Raw genomic sequence first — 17,362 nt, 5'->3', positions numbered from 1 at the left:
CGCTCAATTGCTGCCACTTGAAGCAAGAAAAATGCTAGATCTTTCTATATTCCCACTTTGCCAGAACCCAAGTATTTCCCAGAGAGGTGAATTCCCCTTCTGTGAGTATTCTCCCTGCCACAGGCTACACTTGACACTAGGTGGCGCCAGGTGGGTATCCCATTTCAGACCAGACCTACTCTTGAGCCACAGAAAGCCTTGATCTTTCCTGTGAATATAAAGGCAGCGATCCAGGTAAAAGTTGAGACAATTATATCAAGGTGTAAATTATATCAACAGGTGCCTGAGGAGGCAACACAGTCTCTGCCAAGATTCCTTCCAAAAAGAGCCAGATAGCACCCAGCACCCTCTGAAGCCCAGCTTTGATCTTTTCAGTGAAAATAGAGCTGCGGCTGCGCCCATCCCTCCGGCTGACTTGGGGGCAGGGTGAGTCTGAAGCACCCAGCAGCACCCATGCACCTCTCTGAAATGTCCTCTGGAATTAGAACAAGGCGGAGAGGGAGGGCAGTCAATCAAGCCAAAAATCTGGCAGCACCACTGTCCCCTGCCTCAAACATGCTGGCACTGGCCAAGCACTTTATATGTACTCCCAGGGAAAGGGGTGGCAGACCAACCCTGGCTTGGAGGTGAGGCCCTTGGTGGGTGGTGGTCCCTTAGGATGAGGGCTCTGCTGGGGTGTCCCCTCCAGGCAAGGCTAACCTGCAGCCTTGTCCCAAAGTGGTTCTGGTGATTATATCTCTCCAATGGCTGCAGACAGCCTTAGAGAATGCAGGAGGTACTTTGGATCGTGCCCCTCTCTGCCCACCCTCTGGGTAAGTCAGCAGGACTGGCAGCCTCCACAGTAAAGGGCACAGAGAGCACCAGCCCAGCCAGTGATGGCAGAGCAGCGGACGGCACGAGACGGGCCTGGCAGAATGGGCCTGGAGCTGCCTCCTGTGCCTCTGCTGCCCACCCTCCAGCATCCTCTCCCCTCCCCAGGCTCCAAGGGATAAACCCATTCCAGTAAACCACCAGGGACCATCAGTAAAACAGGCATCTTTACAAAGGGGTCCAGGAAGAGCAGGACCCCCAGCTTCATCAGCTGGTAGGACAAGCGGTGGAGGGAGGGGAAATATGTGAATAAAGCCTCTTCTCCCAGCGGTAGGGAGAAGCCAGGAAGGAGGGGCAGCTCCTTAATTTGTCCCTGTATATATATTTATTGAGCTCACATGTCAGGAACTTTGCACCGTGAATACCTCTAGCCTGTGGCCCTTCCTTCTCCTAGATACTAATCTCCACGGCCCAGCCTGCCTAACCCCTGCTGCTCAATGGTGACTGATGCAATGTCCGCCTCAGAGATCGGTGCAGAGGCTGCCCAGCAGGGGGGAGCGAGAGTATCTAGCAAAAGCCTGGGAAGGTGAGACAGACCCCAGCCTCCAGCCGCACCCAGTGAGGAGGAAGGGGCCCATCCCCCACCGTCGCCCTTCCATGCCAACTTGTTATTGGCATGGTCCTGGCGCGGAGGGGCCCGCAGAGTCCTGGGCAGGCGGGGAGCGCAGCCGGTGCTCAGGCCTGGGAGGTGAGGGCTTTAGGCGCTGAGTACCGCTGGCGGGCATGCTTCTCGCAGTACAGCTCATCCCCCACCCAAAAGTGCCCGCGCATCTTCAGGTTCAGCCCGCAGTCCGCGCAGGTGTAGCAGCCAGGGTGGCGGTACCTCCCCTCCTGGATGCGCACGGCCTGGTTCCTGTGGGAGGGAGGTCGGAAAGCCATTCATTAGCCTGGGGGGTGGAAAACCGGAGCACCAGGCGTGATGCTCCCCAGAGCCCAGAGGCGGGACCTGGGAAGATCCCCGAATCTCAGACACTTGACCCCCCACGCCTGCTCTCAGGAATCTCACTTCAACAGCCCCCAACCTCAGAACTCTAATAATAATAATAAAAAGTCACTCCTCCCGCACAAAAGGCAGGTAAACTCCATCCTGTATCTCCTGGGTTGTTAATGGAGCAGTGGTTCTCAATGTGTGGTCCCCGGTGCCAGGACCACAGCATCGCATCTTCTGGGGACAAGCTGGCATGGCAGGCGCTGGGGCCAGGGCCCTGCTGAAGAGGAAACTAAGGTGCAGGCCCAGCAGTGTTGCCACAAGCCCAGGGCCCTGGGCTGCCCTTTGACGTGGGGCACAGTCCTCTGTCAGTGCAGCGCGTGGGCTCTCCCATTCTGCAGATGGAACACTGAGGCCCAGGGCGCGGAAGGCATTCGCCCCGAGTGAGTCATCTGCCCCTCCGCCCTGTGCATGGAACAACTTTTTCCAGGGGAGCCTTTCAGCAATTTTCCAGAGAATGTGGCTGCACTGTCATGCCACCCACTGAGAAAAATGAACCTGCCTCTGGAAAATTCATCCTGTTCCAACGGAGGTACAGGAGGGGTAAGAGCAAGATTTCCCAGGAGGAGGCTCCGCATCTAGAGGCAGATCTCCAGAGGCTGGGAGATCATGGAGATAACCCAAAAGCAGTAGCACGAGGGGGAGAGAAATCGGGGAGGAGCGGGAACAGCAGGACAAAGCCAGCCGGGCCTCCCGCGAAGGCTGACAACAACCATCAAATGTCTGATGGCTCCACTCGTCACTGTGCCCTCCGGGGGCCCTGGCTGGTGGTTCTGTGCAGCCCCTCTGGGAAGCACCCTGTGCCCTGCCCCCCACCCTGCCTCCCAGGCGGCCAGACTCACGCAATGCTGGTGCTGCACTTCTCACACGTGTGGAGCTTGGGCGGGGTGGCCGGGGCCCTGGGGGTGGGCAGGGAGGACTGGGGGCTCAGGGAGCTGGGCAGGAAGGCAGGTGTGCCACCTGGGAGGGATGAGGGCAGACAGACACATCAGAGCTGGCCCACCGCAGCAGCAGGCTGTGTTTACGCGCACTCCGCCTGCTCCAACACGCCGCCGCCAGGACTCACACTCACAGGCGGGCCTCGGGGTGGCACCAGGCATGAGCGTGGGGAGTGGAGGAAGGAAGCCATCCTGCAAGATCCTGGGCTGAGGCTGGGCAAGTGCAGGAAGCTCACTGGAGGCTGTCTGCCCAAGCTAGGGAGCAAGCTGGGAGTGTCTGCGCGGTGTCTGACACGGCAGGCCCAGCAGGCAGCTCCCTTCTGCGGCCCAGTGGTGATGATGTTAATGGGCAGTAATAACCTTTGTAGTTTTCAAAGGGCTCTTATGTGCATTATTGCCTCCTAGCTTTGGACCACGCTCAGATGAAGCACAGATGTTGCAAGGCAGGGACGGTCCCCATTTGCAGCTGATGCCACGGAGACTCCAGTGTGATGTCACCACCCATCTGCACTCGCCTCACCCACTGCCTCTCCTTGGCCCCCTCCACCAGGGGCCCGCCGAGGCCTCAGGGTCACAATGGACAAAACTGGCTCCAAACCTTCCCACCCCAACCCCTGCCTCTGTGAACACCCCTAGGAACCAGACATCAGAGTTGGAAACAGCCACCAGGTTTCAGTGATCCTGCCACTCACATACTTCTCCTGACCGGCTCATCCTCGCGCTCCCTGATGCCACTGCTCAGGCCAGGCCTCCCCATCTCTCCCCTGAAGCAGGGCAGTGGTCCCTCCACAGGAATGCCTGCAGCAGCCCCAGTTCCTGGGAGCTAGGCGGGCGTGGCACCCCAATAAACAGAGCTCCTCATGGACAGACATGGGCCCTAACTACCTTTCCTCTCCACACTCTGCACAGGGCCGGTCCCCGGGGGCACAGTAAACGTTCAGCAGGAGCCTGGATCGTCTGAACCGCTCCCTTCAGCATCTCAGGCACTGCCTGCATTAATTATCTAACGGGCCCTCCTGGGTCAAGCCACTCCTAAGCCTGACACTGGGGGCCTCACAGCAGGACTTCACATCCAGGGCCACCTCCCTGCTGCCAGGCCGCTGTCCTCTGCTCCCACAGCCAAGAGCTCTCAGCTGCCGGCCTTCACATCCCACAGCTGGCCTGCCACCATCTGAAGGCTGTTTCGTAAAGGCTTCATCTTTCTTCAAGGACCACATCACATCCCGCTTCCTCCACGAAGCCCTCCCTGGAGATCCCGCCACCCACCTCTGTTGTTCCCTTGGCAGTTTCCTGATCCCAGCTGGACCTCTGAGGGCACCCTGGCAGCCCCAGACTGTAAGATCCTTCAGTGCAGGACCTGTGATCTCAGTGCCCCTTGGTGCCTGCCCCCTGGTGAGCACTTAATTACTAGGTCAGTAAGATGTCCACCCAGGGCCCAGGGGTGTCCTGGGGAAGCTACTTCCCCTCCCGAACCACCGCCCCCACCCTGCCCCCGCCGCCCCCACCCCAGGCCTCACCTTTCTCCTCGGCCTCCAGGGCTTCCTGCAAGAGTCTGAAGGAGCTGGACTGCCGGGGGGCCGCCCGCCCCTCACGATTCTCCTGCAGCATCTTGAAGACCTCTGAGTCCTCTCGCAGGAGGTTGCTTCCCCTCTCTGAATCCATACTGTGGGGATGGGAGGCAGACAGGAGTGAGGTCCGGTCCGGGTGTCAGGACGAGCATGGGGGCAGGGAATGGGTGTCCCAGGCGGGGAAGGATTCTGGGGGCCCAAAGAAAGCTGCCTGGACTTAGAGAGGTAAGGAGGGACTGGCTTCCCTCTCTAGGAAGCCAGTCCCTCCTAGTCCTCCAAGATCCCACCCTCCCTCCAAGGCTCGCTGGTACCTGAGTCGGGGGCTGGAGGGCCGGGGGCCCGGGGAAGGCGGCAGCACCAGCACCGCCGAGTCGCCAGCGAGGCCGAGGCCAGCCTGCGGGAAGGAGAGGCACCAGGGGAGGAGTCAGCGTTGGAGCCTTCGGCCAGTACACCCATCGGGCGCCAAGGCCCGCTGTTCCCAGGCCCAACACCAGAGGGCTCCCCTCCCTGTCCTCCTCCATCGGAGCCCGACCAGGTCACCAGGACTGTTCCTGCGTGGTCCCGGAGGGGAGGGAGGCAGCACCCAGCTATGGAGGTGTGAGGGCTCTGCATGGGGGACTGGGCGGGAGGGGCAGAATAAAGACAGGGGGTGACAACCAGCTAAATTCAGACAAAACGCAAATTCCTCTGTTATCTCGGGCCATGTGTTTGGAAAGATGTTGCATGTTGGGGCCTGTCTGCGCTGACGGAACAAGCAAAGAGCCAGCCCTCTGCCCCAAGGAAAAGGCAACATAAAGGGGAGGCGGGCCGAGGCCAAGACCCCTCTGGGAGTCAGGACTGGAGCTGCACAAAGGACTCACCCACCGCGCTGGTTCCCTTCCGGAGGGCCAGGGTCTGGGCCCAGCAGCCTCTCCAGGCCGCCCTGGGAGGTCTGGTCCTGCCCCTGGCAGTCTGGGGAGCCAGGGTGGCTCCGGGCCCACGCCCAGCAACAGTGCCCTCTCCCTCCCCAGTGTGCACCGTCCAGCTCAGGCTCTTACACCTGCTCTCCACGTGGGCACCTCCCCTCCACCTCCGTGTTCTGCTCCCTCTCCGCCCCATCCCCATGCGAAGGACAGCCTGAGGCCACCAGGCAGCCATGCGAGGGCACAGTTTCCTGGAAAGCCAAATCCCCTCTGTTTTAAAATTCCAATTCAGGAATGAATTATGGGGTTGAGTGAAAAACCTACATGAGTTCCTAAGCTAAAGGGGGAAACATCAGTCTTGAGAAGACAGCCCTAGACCCTCACCCTGCCTCTCCCACCAGCCCGCATTCCTCTGCTCGCAGGCCTCTGCCCCACAGGTGAGGAGACTGAGCCCAGAAGGGCAGCAGCTGGTATCGGAGGCAGGGCTGGGAGTCCACACCACAGCCCAGACCCTGAGTGCCCAGCTGGCGCCAGGTGGTCGACAGTGGATGGTGAGAAAATGTCCTCAGGAATGACGTCCAGCACCAGCTAGTTACTCAAGAATGATGTCCCATCTCGCTGTCCCAGACAGGCCAGCACATGCCCTACACGGGGCGGGGGGGGAGGGGGGGGAACGGGACACTGGCCAGTGGGAGGGAGGGCTGAAATCTGGCCCCCGTTCCTTCAAAAGCCAAGTCCTCGTGCCAGCCAAAGGGAGAGGTGCTGTTATCACTTCACATCTGCTCACCAAGGCTTTTGCCTCCCGGAAGGGCGGAAGGGCAACCTCCAGTTTCCAGAAGGTCACCATAAGGGCTGGTGGCGCCCTGCTCAGGAGCCAGCAGCAAAGCCGCAGCCACAGCAGACAGTGACCTCCACCTCCTCCTCCCTCCAGACCAGCACACCTGGTGGAGAGGCACCCAACTCCCTCACTCAGAGCAACCCTAACCCTTCCTCTTCCCTCTTCCTGTCAGCTCAGGACGGGCCACCTGTCTTCACAGAGGCGACCTTTCCCCTCCAAGTTCAGAAAACCTGCTCATCTGCCCCTCAGGAGCCGTGTGTGGCCAACACCTCTCAAAATGTGTTCTGGGTAACACAGGATGTAAATAAGGGAGTGGCGGGGAAGGAGGGCCATCAGTTTAGGAAATTAAATGTGCCTCTCTCTCCTAGGACCTTAGTGCTTTAAGGTGCTAACGTGCACAGTGACACCACGGGGGAGCTAAGGGACTCTGTAAGGCCCACACCATCTGATTTGTTTCACTGGTAGACCAGAACGCAAACTTAGTTGGGTTAGGAATTTCTGTTTTTCCGCCACTGTTTCCCCAGAGCCCAAAACCGTGCCTGACGCACTGCAGCTGCTCGATAAGTATTTGCTGAAGGAATGACAGGGGCCTTGGGTCAGAAAGAGAGGAAGGGGCTCATCCAAGGTTACACGGTGGAGGAGGGACTAGCCTTCCTGCCACCTCTCCCTCCCACCCAGCTCAGGGCTCCTCCCTACATGACTGGGGCAACTGGGGAGGTCCCCAAATCTTCCCGTGCATCAGACCCCGAGGGCTCCTTCCAACAGATTGATGCCCCCCCCACCCCCCCGCCTGTGTCTGACTCAGTAGGTCTAGGCTGGAGCCTGAGAATTTTCACTTCTAACAAGTTCCAAGGTACTGCCGATGGTTTGAGAGCCACTTCTTGTACCACCCAAATGCCCCCTTTGCCTGGGTCGGGAGCACCACAGGAAGGAGGCCAGGATGGACCAGCGCTCTCCAGCCATGGCCTAGGACAGTGGTCGGCAAACTGCGACTCGCGAGCCACATGCGGCTCTTTGGCCCCTTGAGTGTGACTCTTCCACAGAATACCACGTGCGGGCGTGCACATACAGTGCGATTGAAACTTCGTGGCCCATGTGCAGAAGTCGGTTTTCGGCTCTCAAAAGAAATTTTAATCATTGTACTGTTGATATTTGGCTCTGTTGACTAATGAGTTTGCAGACCACTGGCCTAGGACAAGCTTGTCCCACTGCTCATCTGCTTCTAACCTAAACCCTACTGGTCCGACCTCCCGACCCTCCAGCAAAACCCCTGACAAAGCCTTCTGAGGCCACCCCAGTCCACACTCATCTCCTGCTCCAAGAAGGCCTCCTGCTTTTCTAATTAAGACCATACTGTTTAGTGCTTAATTGTTCCAAAGCTGTTTCGCATGTTTGTCTTATCTCCACAGCAAAATTTAAAACTGTTTAAAGAAGGGGATCTCACGGAACACGTTGCTATGCCCACAGGCCTGGTGGGCCACTAGGCAGGCCCACAGCCGGTGGCCAGGGACCCCGATGCAGCCCCCAGAGGACCCCCTTCCTTCTCCAGAGCCCCCAGTCTCTAGTACCCCCTCTCCCCAGCCATCCCCAAGGCTCTGCTTTCTGGAATGCAGATCAACCGGGAGTTCGGATTCCAGCAGCTGGGCCTCATCCCCTTCACCCCAAAGGCTGGACGTGCCCCCCCAACTCTGCCCCCAGCAGCTGTGGCCCAGAGCAGTTGGCTGCCTCACTCCCTCACCTCTCCACCCGGCCCTTAGAGAGGAGAAATACCACCAAGGGGGGCTGGGCTGTCACTAGTGGACAGTGGGACCTGGGGTGGGGGGCCCTCCGGGAAGGAAGGCAGGGTGGGGTTGACAGACAACGGGCCAAGTGCAACTTTAAGCAGAACCACAGTCCCACTGGTGGTTCCCTGGGCTGAGCCCAAGGAAAAAGAAGGGGATGGGATGGTGGAGTGGGGGCAGGCATGGGGCTGGAATAGGGAGGAATGTGTTCAAGGGATGCAGCCAGAGCCAAAGGGAACCATCCCAACAACAGCAGCAAAACTATGTCAGTCCCAGCCCAAGAGAAACACTCAAGAAGGGAGGAAGCCGCAGGAGGCAGGGAGGCGGCAGCCAGGGGGAGTGAGGTGGTGGGAGGCCACCTGGACCAGAGGGGCAGGGCCGGAGCAGCCAATGTGACCCGTCACAGATAGGATGACCTCCTGGCTTGAGAGAGGGGTGTGTCTGCTGCTAGGAGACAGAGGCCCACTGCCCAGGTGGGATCAACCACCTGCAGCCCCATCAGCTCCACTGACAACCAGTGGGCCTGGGAGGCTCTCCCCGCCGCCCCCCCCCCCACCCTCATCCCCCGTACCCTCACCTGGCGGCTTCTGGGGTGGCCTCCATAGGACAGGCGGTCAGCAGCAGTGAGTCCTGGGTTGTGTGCCAGGCTCTGGAAACTGATGGGGAAATGCACAGTGTGTGTGTCAAGCCCTCTCCCCTCCAGACTGCCCCCGGCAAACAGAGGGTGCCCCAGTGTCCCCTGAACACAGCTATTGAGACTGAGAGGCCTGGCCTGGCCTGGCAGCAGGGATGCCCACCCCCTGCACTCACCTTCGGCTCATCACCGCCTCTCCAGCAAGGGCATGCGGGCTGGTGGGGGCCTGGGTGGAGAAAGGGCTGCATGGCTGGGGGCTAAGGGAGGCTGGGCTGGAACAGGAGGACCGGAGGGAGGACTGGCTGTCAGCGTGTGTCCTCACTGAGCCCTGTGGAGACAGGGCTGTGAAGAGTGGTCTGCCCATCCCCCGGGCCCTGTCCCTCAGGCCTCCCCTCACTTCAGGGTGCTGGGGCTCCAGGCTAAAGGCACCATCCTACCTGGAAACGTGTGGCGAGCACCTCCATGGAGCTTTCCCCGTTGGTCTGCCCAGGAGAGGCAGCCCGGGACCTGAGGAGAGGACAGAGAAGGAAGTGTCCCAGGGGTCCTGGAACCCTGCTTAGCTGGTAGGGGCTGGAGATTTCAGCTGCCCCACACCAGGTTCTCAAGACGAGTAAAATGTCCAAAGCATTCAGACAGTGGTTTGTCAACTTTCAACTTGGCCAAATTCAAAACCAATAACTATTATCATCAGCCACCGTTATTTCTTAAAGGACAGTTTAGCACCAAAAAGTAGAAAGGAATCATTTCAGTTAAAAAACTCCTCACACTATGCCCCCGTCTTTTATTTATTTATTTATTTATTTGTTTGTTTATTTATTTATTTATTTTGCGTTTTATCCAAACTTTGTCTCTGATCAGCATCTGTTTGCAGATCAATTTGTGCAGAGATTGCTGATTTCATAAAATAACCCTATATCTTTGCCCATGGAGAACCTGACACCCAGAGAGGGAGAGTTGCCCAAAGTCCTAAAGCCCAGGAGTGGCTGGGCCAGCTGCCCGCTGTCCCCAACCAGAGGCCTGTCCCTCACAGCTCCGCCACTGTGGATGCCTTTGAGGGAGTCAGTCCTGGTCCCTTCCACAGGCTCCTCCTCCATAAAGCAAGGGTGGAGATGTCCCCCTTCCCGCCAGGCAGGCAGCTGCAGGACCTGGAGACCAGCTCCCCGGCCAGTCACCAAGGCAGCCAGCCAGAGGGCTCCCCCTCAGTGCCCCCAGGACTGTCCTCCAAAGCTCTCCCCTATAGAGCCATCTGGAGCCTGAAAGACGCCATTGAGGGCTGAGAGCTGGCCGAGGAAAAGCGCCTGCCAGGACCCATCTCCACTGCACCATTCCTGATGTCTGGCCACTTCTAGAGAGGTCAGCAGGAACCTCAGTCACCACACACGTCAGCCACAGCCTCAGCCTCAGCCTCTCGGGGCGGAGGTGGGGGGGGGGGCGGGGGGGGAGCGGCTGTGAAGTCAGAGTGAGGGGAGCTTGGGTTGAAGCTCTAGCCCAGAGCACTGCTTCCTGCCACAGAGCCCTGAGTGCCTAAAACATCATGGGGGGTGGGGAGGGGGGTGTTTAAGGAGGATTAAGAGGGGACTGAGGGGAGGAGGGGGAAGGAGAACCAGGGAACCTTGACCCGCCCAACATGGAGCTGGAGGCCTGGGGGTACTCAGCCAGGCCCACCTCCCTGAGGAAGTGATGGTGTCAGCAGCTCCCTGCCCCTCCCCCGCCTCACTCTGCAGCCTCTTGTAGATTTTGGTCCCCTTCCCAGATGCCATGAGGTACTCCCCACTCTCCTCCTCTAGGTCCCACTCCTGAAACACTCTTGGGCCAGAGGAGCAAGAAGGAGTCACTGAAGGGGCTGGGGCTGCCCAGGGCATTGTGGGAGCCAGTTTCTACAGCCTGTGGGGCGGGAGGGCCAGGAGAGGGCATAGGTTCAGGGCCCAGGGAGAGCCTAGGAGGGCAGAGAGGAAGAACCTGACTCAGGTTCAAGGCCCTCCCAAGGGCTCTCCTGGCTGGGGGAATCTCTCAGGATTCCTTTCCTGTGACTCACCAAGATGCCCCACCCTGGGGAACCACCTGTCCCCCCCTCCCCCAATACAGGGCTCCAGGCTGCAACCCCACTAGCCAGAAATCAGCCTTCACCAGCAAGGCCTTGAGAACCAATGGAGGGGGTACAGAGGGGTTCTGGTGGAGGGGGATGGAGGGGAGAGTGAACCACCAAACTCCTCACCTCCCTCCCCCGAGCCCTACCTGAACAAAGGTCATGCCCTCTTGGAGGCAAAGGCCCTGGAGACTCAGCCTAAGGCACACCTTTCCCTCTTCAACCCACTTCATGCCCACACCCTGTAGCCCACACACTTGGGAACCAGTCAAACCCGGGCATCCAGGTGGCTGATGCCAGCCTGCCCTACCTGTGGCTACATGCCCAGCCAAGCACAGGGACACCCCTCGGCCCACCCTGCTGCAAGCCTGCAGGCCAGGAGCCCAGGACCTTCTCACCGATGAGCTGAAAGGGCAGGGTGGGGGAGGGCGGCCCAAGCAGTGTGCTGGCAGAGGGGAGAAGAATGCTGGCAGGCCCAGCAGATGCAGAGAGCCTACCGGTCCAGCTGTAGCCGCAGGGGCGAGGGGCTCTGGCGGATCTTGCTCTGGGCCTCCGCGTGGAGCATGCCCTGTGCATCCTCCCCATTGATGGCCAGGATAATGTCGCCAGGCCGGAGGTCAGCAGCCTCGGCCTTGCCCCGCTCCGTTACCTGTAGGGGATGAGGTGCAGGTAGTCTGAGGTACCCCTGCTCAGACAGTGGTGACAGGCAGGCAGGGAGGGAAGGGCATGTCCCTCTGTCCTGCCCAAGAAACACAGAAGCTGGTTCAAACCAGGCTGACCTGTGTCCCCCTTTACTATCTCTCTCCCTGCCCTTTGGTATCTGCCCAGCTCATCAGCTAATGCCCCCCGAAGCTGGAGTGGCAGCCCCCTCTCTCCAAAGAGTATGTGATGACAGAATTTCAGGAACTGTGCCTGGAGATACTCCCAGACAGAGCCCGGTCAGTGCAAACCGCGACGTGCTGGTGACTGCCTGCCCGCACACCAGCCTCTGTGTGAATGCTGCCCGGCCGGCCTGGGTCACGGTGAAACTGCCAAGAACTGGGGGCTCCTGTTCTCATAACCACCTGAAAGGGCTACCAGCAGGTCTGGGGTTGACAACCAGCAGGCCCCTTGGCCCAGCTCCCTTTCACTACCCAGAAGCCTGTTCCTGACCTGGCTACCACATCCCCATGGCAACAGGGTCCCAGCCCTCCCTGGACCAGCACTCCCAGAAGCAGACCTCTGGTTCCAGAACAAAAAAAAAAAAAGGTGTCTGTGGGGACCAGGTAAACAGAGCCAACCCTAAACAGAGCTCCTCTTAATCTCCTGGAGCCAGCCCTTACCTTGGTCACCATGATGGGCGTGTGGAAATCCCTGCCCCCAGTGATACGGAAGCCCCAGGGCGCTGGCCCCATGACATCCACAGTCAGTGCCATACCTGAGGAAGAGGATGGAGAGGTGGAGCCTGACCCCAGCCCCCCAAGGACAGTATGGGGCGGGAAGGGGGGGTGGAAGAGGCAAAAGGGAGGAGAGGAGATGACAGGCCCAGGAGCAGCCAGTCAGGGGCTGGGGGTGGGGGTGGAGGAAATGACCAACTCCCTCCCTCACCCTCCAGTTGCACTTCTCCCCACCCGGGGAAGCCATGACTCCAGTTCCCCTTCACTGTGCTCAGCAGAGCAGCTCCCTGAAGGCAGGCGTCAGGGTGCCAGAGAGGGGTTTGCTGGGGAACTGGTGGGCAGGGGCCAGCAGGTGGTAGGGGATGTCGGCATTTCCTCCTCTCCCCTCCTCCACACCCGGGCTAAGCCCCACTAGTGCTTGTTTCCTGTCCCCAAAACCAACAGCACAAGGTACTTCCTCCTGCTTTGGGGGAGGGCAGCACTGTGGGAACAGGGTGACAGCAAGGAAGCGGGTGGTACCACCAGCGTGTTCCAGGTGAGGCCAGGGTCTTCAGAGCAGCCTCGGGCTACCTGCCGGCCCTTAGCAATGTGGTCCAGCTAGGCAAGCCTGGGCTTCCCACCTCCCCCAGGGTCCTGATGCCCTCTGAACAGCCCCAAAGAAGGATAAACTCATCCACCAAGCTGGGCACACCCACGCCCTGGTGCTGGCCAGCAGGTGAGCTGACTGATGCTGCCTGTGAGCTAGGGCCGAAGGCCTCCCATCCACTGCCCCCTCCGCTGGGCAAGGGAGTGTCCTTGCAGACCCGGCCCTTGTAGGATTTCCGGAGCCTGTAGGTCTGGAGTCAAGAGCCAACCCAGGCAGAAAGCTGCAGTGCCAGACTGGGGCACCACCCTGCCCAGCACCCACCCTGGAGCTGCCCCTGGGGAGGCCCAGAGACTGCAAGTGCTGCCCAAATCTATCCAAGGCTCTGGGGCCACCTCCCCGCGTTAAGGGGCCCGTGGAGTGCACGCCCTGGCCATTGAGGCAGCCTGCCCTCCTCCCGGCCCTGTGGCTTCCTCATTGCCCAGGCTGAGCTTCTGTCCCTCCCCAGGACCCTGGCCGGCGCAGGCCGCTAGCACGCCCTGATTCCCGGACCTTTGAGCCTGCCAGTGGACTCCGCGCCAGGCGCAGCCGGGAGGTACCCAGCCCGTCCGCCCGGCTCGCCCAGTTCCGGCGCCCTCTGAGCTCTGAAACCAAAGTACCCGCGGCCCGGGGGCTGGAGGACCAGCGCCCGGGACAAGGAAGCCCAGCCAGCGGGGGTGGGGGAGACCCTCCGCGAGGCGAGGCTACGGAGAGGGGCTGGGGGCGCAGGAAAGGCCCGGGCGGGGAGGGGCGCCGAGGCGCGGGCGCGCAGAGTCCCGAGAGAGCCGGGAGTCAGGAGGCCGCGGGCCGCGCGGACCGTGCGCAGGTGGGCGCGCTCCTCCGGCCCCCGCTCACCTGTCGGGCTGGGCGGCCGAGTCCAGGAGGCGAGGGAGAGAGGGCGAGGAGACACCGCGGCTCCCGCTGCCGCCGCCGCCGCCTGCCCGGCTCTGGGGAGAGCAGCCCGGGGCTCCGGGACCTGCCTCCGCCCATGTGATCCCGGGGCCGCCCCTGCCGCCGCCCCGGCCGGGGAAGCCGCCTCCTCCACGCAGCCCGGCCCCGGCGCTGCCGTCTGGTCCGCGCCCCGCGGGGGGGTCGGGTCGGGGGTGACTCTCCCTAGAGTACGCTAGAGAGGCTGCGGCTGTCCTCCCCGAGGTGCGGCTGCCTCCCCCACCCCGCCCCCAGCAGGGGAGTTGTTCTGGTGGCGGCGACGAGCCCTACTTCGTCGACGGCTGAGCCCTCCCGGGCCGGCTGCCCCGCCCCCTTCAAAGGGCCTGAGGGCCGGGGCGGGGTAGGGCCGGCCAGCTCTGTCTGCGGTACGTCGGCCCTTCCGCCCGCTTCAAGCTCCCACGCCCGTGCAGATGCGACCCGACACCCACAGATCCCAAACGAGGGCCGCCCCGCCCCCTTCCCGAGGCCAGAGCCCGCGAGGGGCAATGGCGCAAAGCTTCCCACTGGAGATGCCTGGCAAGCCTGCACCAAGCTGGGAGGCATCCCGGGTCCAGGAGGAGATGAAGAGACTCCGGATGGAGGGCACCCGCACCCTCCTGGGCTATGCATGTCCCTCTGTCTCCTGGGCTGATGCCTTTTCCATTCCTACTGCCCTCACTCTCTTGCTGTCCTGCATGGCGCTGGCCAGCCCCAACAACCCCATTGGCCCTTGCCCCCCACGCACCAGCCCTCTGCCAACCACCTGGAACCCAGGCTCCAGGGATCAGGAGAGGACAGCCAATGAGAGCCCCCAGGCACCAGCTCAGAACCATCTGGCAAATGGTTCCCCAGAGTCAAACCTGGCAGCCTCCCCCTGAGCACCTCAGGGCCCACCAGAGCTGACTCCATCTCCCCTTGGTCTCCACTTTGCACTTTCTCTGACAGGCTGGTCTGTTTTCAGGGGGGGAGGGGGCACACCTGTGGGCACAGCTGTAACTTGTCTGCCTCATGTAGTCATTCCCTCCCAGTTCCCTTTGCAAGGAGTGCCCTCACCCCCTCTCACCTACCTATGCCCTGGGTCTCTGGCCCTCTGCACACACAGCCCAGCTGCCTCCAGCCTGCTACCTCCCCTGTCCTTAGCCTCCCACAGCCTCTGTCCCCCGTGTGGGTAAGCCACGCTCCCACTAACTGGTCCCATGCCTAGTGATGTGCGTGCTTGACCTGATGCACCTGTCCAATCCCCCGCCTAGGCCAGAAGCCCTGGGGAGCAGAAAGCTAGAGGGAGTGCCAACACAGCCTTGGGGTCACACAGACCTCACCTCAAATGCCAGGTCTGCCTCTACTACCTGTGTGACCTTGGGCAATTTCCTCAGCTCCTCCAGGCCTCAGTTTCCCCATCTGTAAAATGGGACAGTGCATAGTTGTACAGATTGCCCTCCCATATAAAGCTGCCTTCACACAGTCTCCTCAGAATACAGGCTGGGTTTTTGTTTGGTTCCCTGTTCCAGTCCCAGAGCCTAGCCCAGCAGTCATTCCCGCCCAGTAGGGCATTGGATAAATATTTGAATGAATATTGTTTTGATGCTTGAATGGATTAACACCCGCCCCCCCCCCAATCTGTTTTACACCTTTGGGTGCTCCTGACTGTGCTCCTGACTTTGCCTTGGACAGTCTCTAGACACATGGACAGGTTCATCGGCAGGATCTCTGCTCTGAGGGTTCTGCATTCACAAAACTCTCAAGACAAAGACAAAGTGGCAGGGTATGGCCCCTGGAACAGAAGGGACTACGGCTCTGCTCTAAGCAGCTCTGTGCCTCTGGGCACCTCACCTCTCTAATGGGAGCAGCGGCCCCAGGGGCCCAAGGTCCTTTCTGGCTCTGGCCCCTCAGGTCCCCCTCCCCACTTAGGCCTCTGACCCTCTCTCACCCTCCCCCATCGGGCCAGATCAAGGCACCTGAGTGGTCATGATCCATCAGGGATCTCGTGGCAGGCAGCCAGGGGCCTGGGGTTGGTTTGCTGCCAAGGTTTCAGGTCCCCATCAAAGAGAGGGTATGGATTTGGTTTCTGCCCCAGGTAAAGGCAGGCTCAACCCTGATACCTTACTTGAGGGCATCAGGGAATGCAAAGGAGCTGGGACAGGGATCAGGAACAAGCTAGTGGGATCCCAAAGAATGGTCATGTTTATGGGACAGGGTGGACCTGTCCACTGAGAAACAGACCATGGTGAGGACTGGGCTGGCCAGAGTGGCTAAAGGAAAACACATAGGTCTTGTTCTTCCAGCTGCTGTTTAACCGCCACTGGGCCCAGCCCCACCCAGGCTCAAGGAACCAGTCAGGACCAGGCCACAGCCCTGTCATTCACAGGCCTCACCCACCTGCCTTGACTCAACGGGCCCCATCACCGCTTCCCACCCACCTAGGGTGGGGGCACCTTAATCGACAGGCCTGGACGACAGGATTGCAGAAAGAATGTAAAAGAGGCCGGCCCGGGACCGCCCTGCACAAGTCCTTGACCTCATGTGTGACCTTCCTTCTTCATAGGCCTCTGGACAAGGAATGCCCGGTTGACTTTGTGCAGACAGATGGCAACAGTCATGAACCTGACTTCAGCATTTTATAATGATGTGACCCAGACAACTGCATTTCTCTCCTCCTGGGGTCAAACGTGCCTGCTGGGACGCTCACACCAGATAGCGGGTATGTAGCACCGTATGCCCTGCTCAGCGCCCAGCACGGCCAGGAACGGCGCTTTCCTTCCCTGGCAGGGCAGCCGAGCCCAGACGGTGACACCACTGTCACCCCACAGGAACCACCACGCCCTGATACTCTGAAACCTTGGGTGAGAAGTCACTGGCTAGCTGTGGCCCACCACTCCCAGCTTCCCACCATCGATTGCTCAAAACCCCAAGCCGAGCCTAAAGAGGAAAGTAAACAGACACGCAGGGCTTTGGTGTGGAATGGAGCGCACAGAAGGAAAACATTAGGAGCAGAGCAGTTAGACGTGTCATCCAGTCCAGCAACCCCACGCTGGCTCCAGAATCAAAACAGCCTGCACACAAGGCCACATTCAGCTCCCATCTCCGGTTTCTCCCCACAATCAGGCCTCACCCTGGTCCCTGTGACGTTGGTGTTCTCTCTCCCTCTCTGCCCTGCTTATCAGACAGCTGCCTAGTCCTGGGGGCTGCTCAGTGCTGCCTGAGACCTGGGGCCCGAGATCTTAGAGATAATCATGCTGCTTTTCCAGCCTCCCCTACACCCCACACACACTCACATCCCACCTGATTCAGCACAGCTCACTGAAGAATGAATTCCCACAGTCCTAAACAGGAGGAGCCCTCTCTCACCATCACCACCCAAAAGGAGTGCAAGGCAAGGTCCCCGTATCCACATTTATTTACATTCTCTTCCAGAGGGGACTTGAGGGTTGGGGGGAGCTGGGGAGGCAGGAGGGCCCGACCTCTGAGGCCCGACCTTTCTGGGCACTACAGTAGCAGGACAGGCCCAGGGCTTGGCAGCTTTTGGAAAAAGGGGGCCTTCAGGTAAGACCTCTTGCCAGGCCCCAAATGCTAAAGAGGTGCTGTGCCCACCCCCCAACCCACTCTCAGGCCCAGATGGAAGCAGGAAGGCAAAGGGGGCAGCAGGCCAGCTGGAGTGACAGGGGAGGAATCCCCTGCAGGTGGCCTTTGGTCTCTATGAGGTTAGGAAGCTGCTCCTTGTTAGAGGAACCCCATGGGGGTGAAGCTGGGAGCCAGTCCCTGTTAGAGGAAACACCATAGCAGGGTGGGGGTGGGGGACTCAGGGGTCTGGTCTCAATAAGGCCTGGAAACAGTC

At 60.3% G+C, this 17,362-nt stretch overlaps 1 protein-coding gene across 3 annotated transcripts; it reads right to left on the bottom strand.

The window, feature by feature from the left end:
- Positions 1 to 236: 236 nt before the first annotated feature.
- Positions 237 to 13,601, bottom strand: PDLIM2 (PDZ and LIM domain 2). Of its 3 annotated transcripts, none has more exons than XM_080672776.1 (10): positions 13,459 to 13,546; positions 11,928 to 12,022; positions 11,103 to 11,254; positions 8,957 to 9,026; positions 8,696 to 8,745; positions 8,463 to 8,541; positions 4,676 to 4,758; positions 4,314 to 4,459; positions 2,701 to 2,818; positions 1,174 to 1,723 (listed from the first exon to the last, which is right to left on the bottom strand). In XM_080672776.1, exons 2-10 carry the CDS (start codon positions 12,018 to 12,020, stop codon positions 1,546 to 1,548), a joined length of 969 nt encoding a protein of 322 aa, XP_080528902.1. In that variant the 5' UTR covers positions 12,021 to 12,022; positions 13,459 to 13,546; the 3' UTR covers positions 1,174 to 1,545. The 3 variants fall into 3 exon arrangements, with proteins under 3 accessions (XP_080528903.1, XP_080528902.1, XP_080528904.1); XM_080672778.1 differs by having other exon boundaries at positions 1,176 to 1,723; positions 8,696 to 8,847; positions 13,459 to 13,474; XM_080672777.1 differs by lacking the exon at positions 2,701 to 2,818 and having other exon boundaries at positions 237 to 1,723; positions 8,696 to 8,847; positions 13,459 to 13,601.
- Positions 13,602 to 17,362: the final 3,761 nt, after the last annotated feature.

Source organism: Plecotus auritus (genome assembly GCF_963455305.1).
Source record: "Plecotus auritus genome assembly, chromosome: 6".
Classification (NCBI taxonomy): Eukaryota; Metazoa; Chordata; class Mammalia; order Chiroptera; family Vespertilionidae; genus Plecotus; species Plecotus auritus.
Note: the sequence above shows the minus strand (reverse complement) of the source record. Positions and strands in the feature narration are given on the sequence as shown.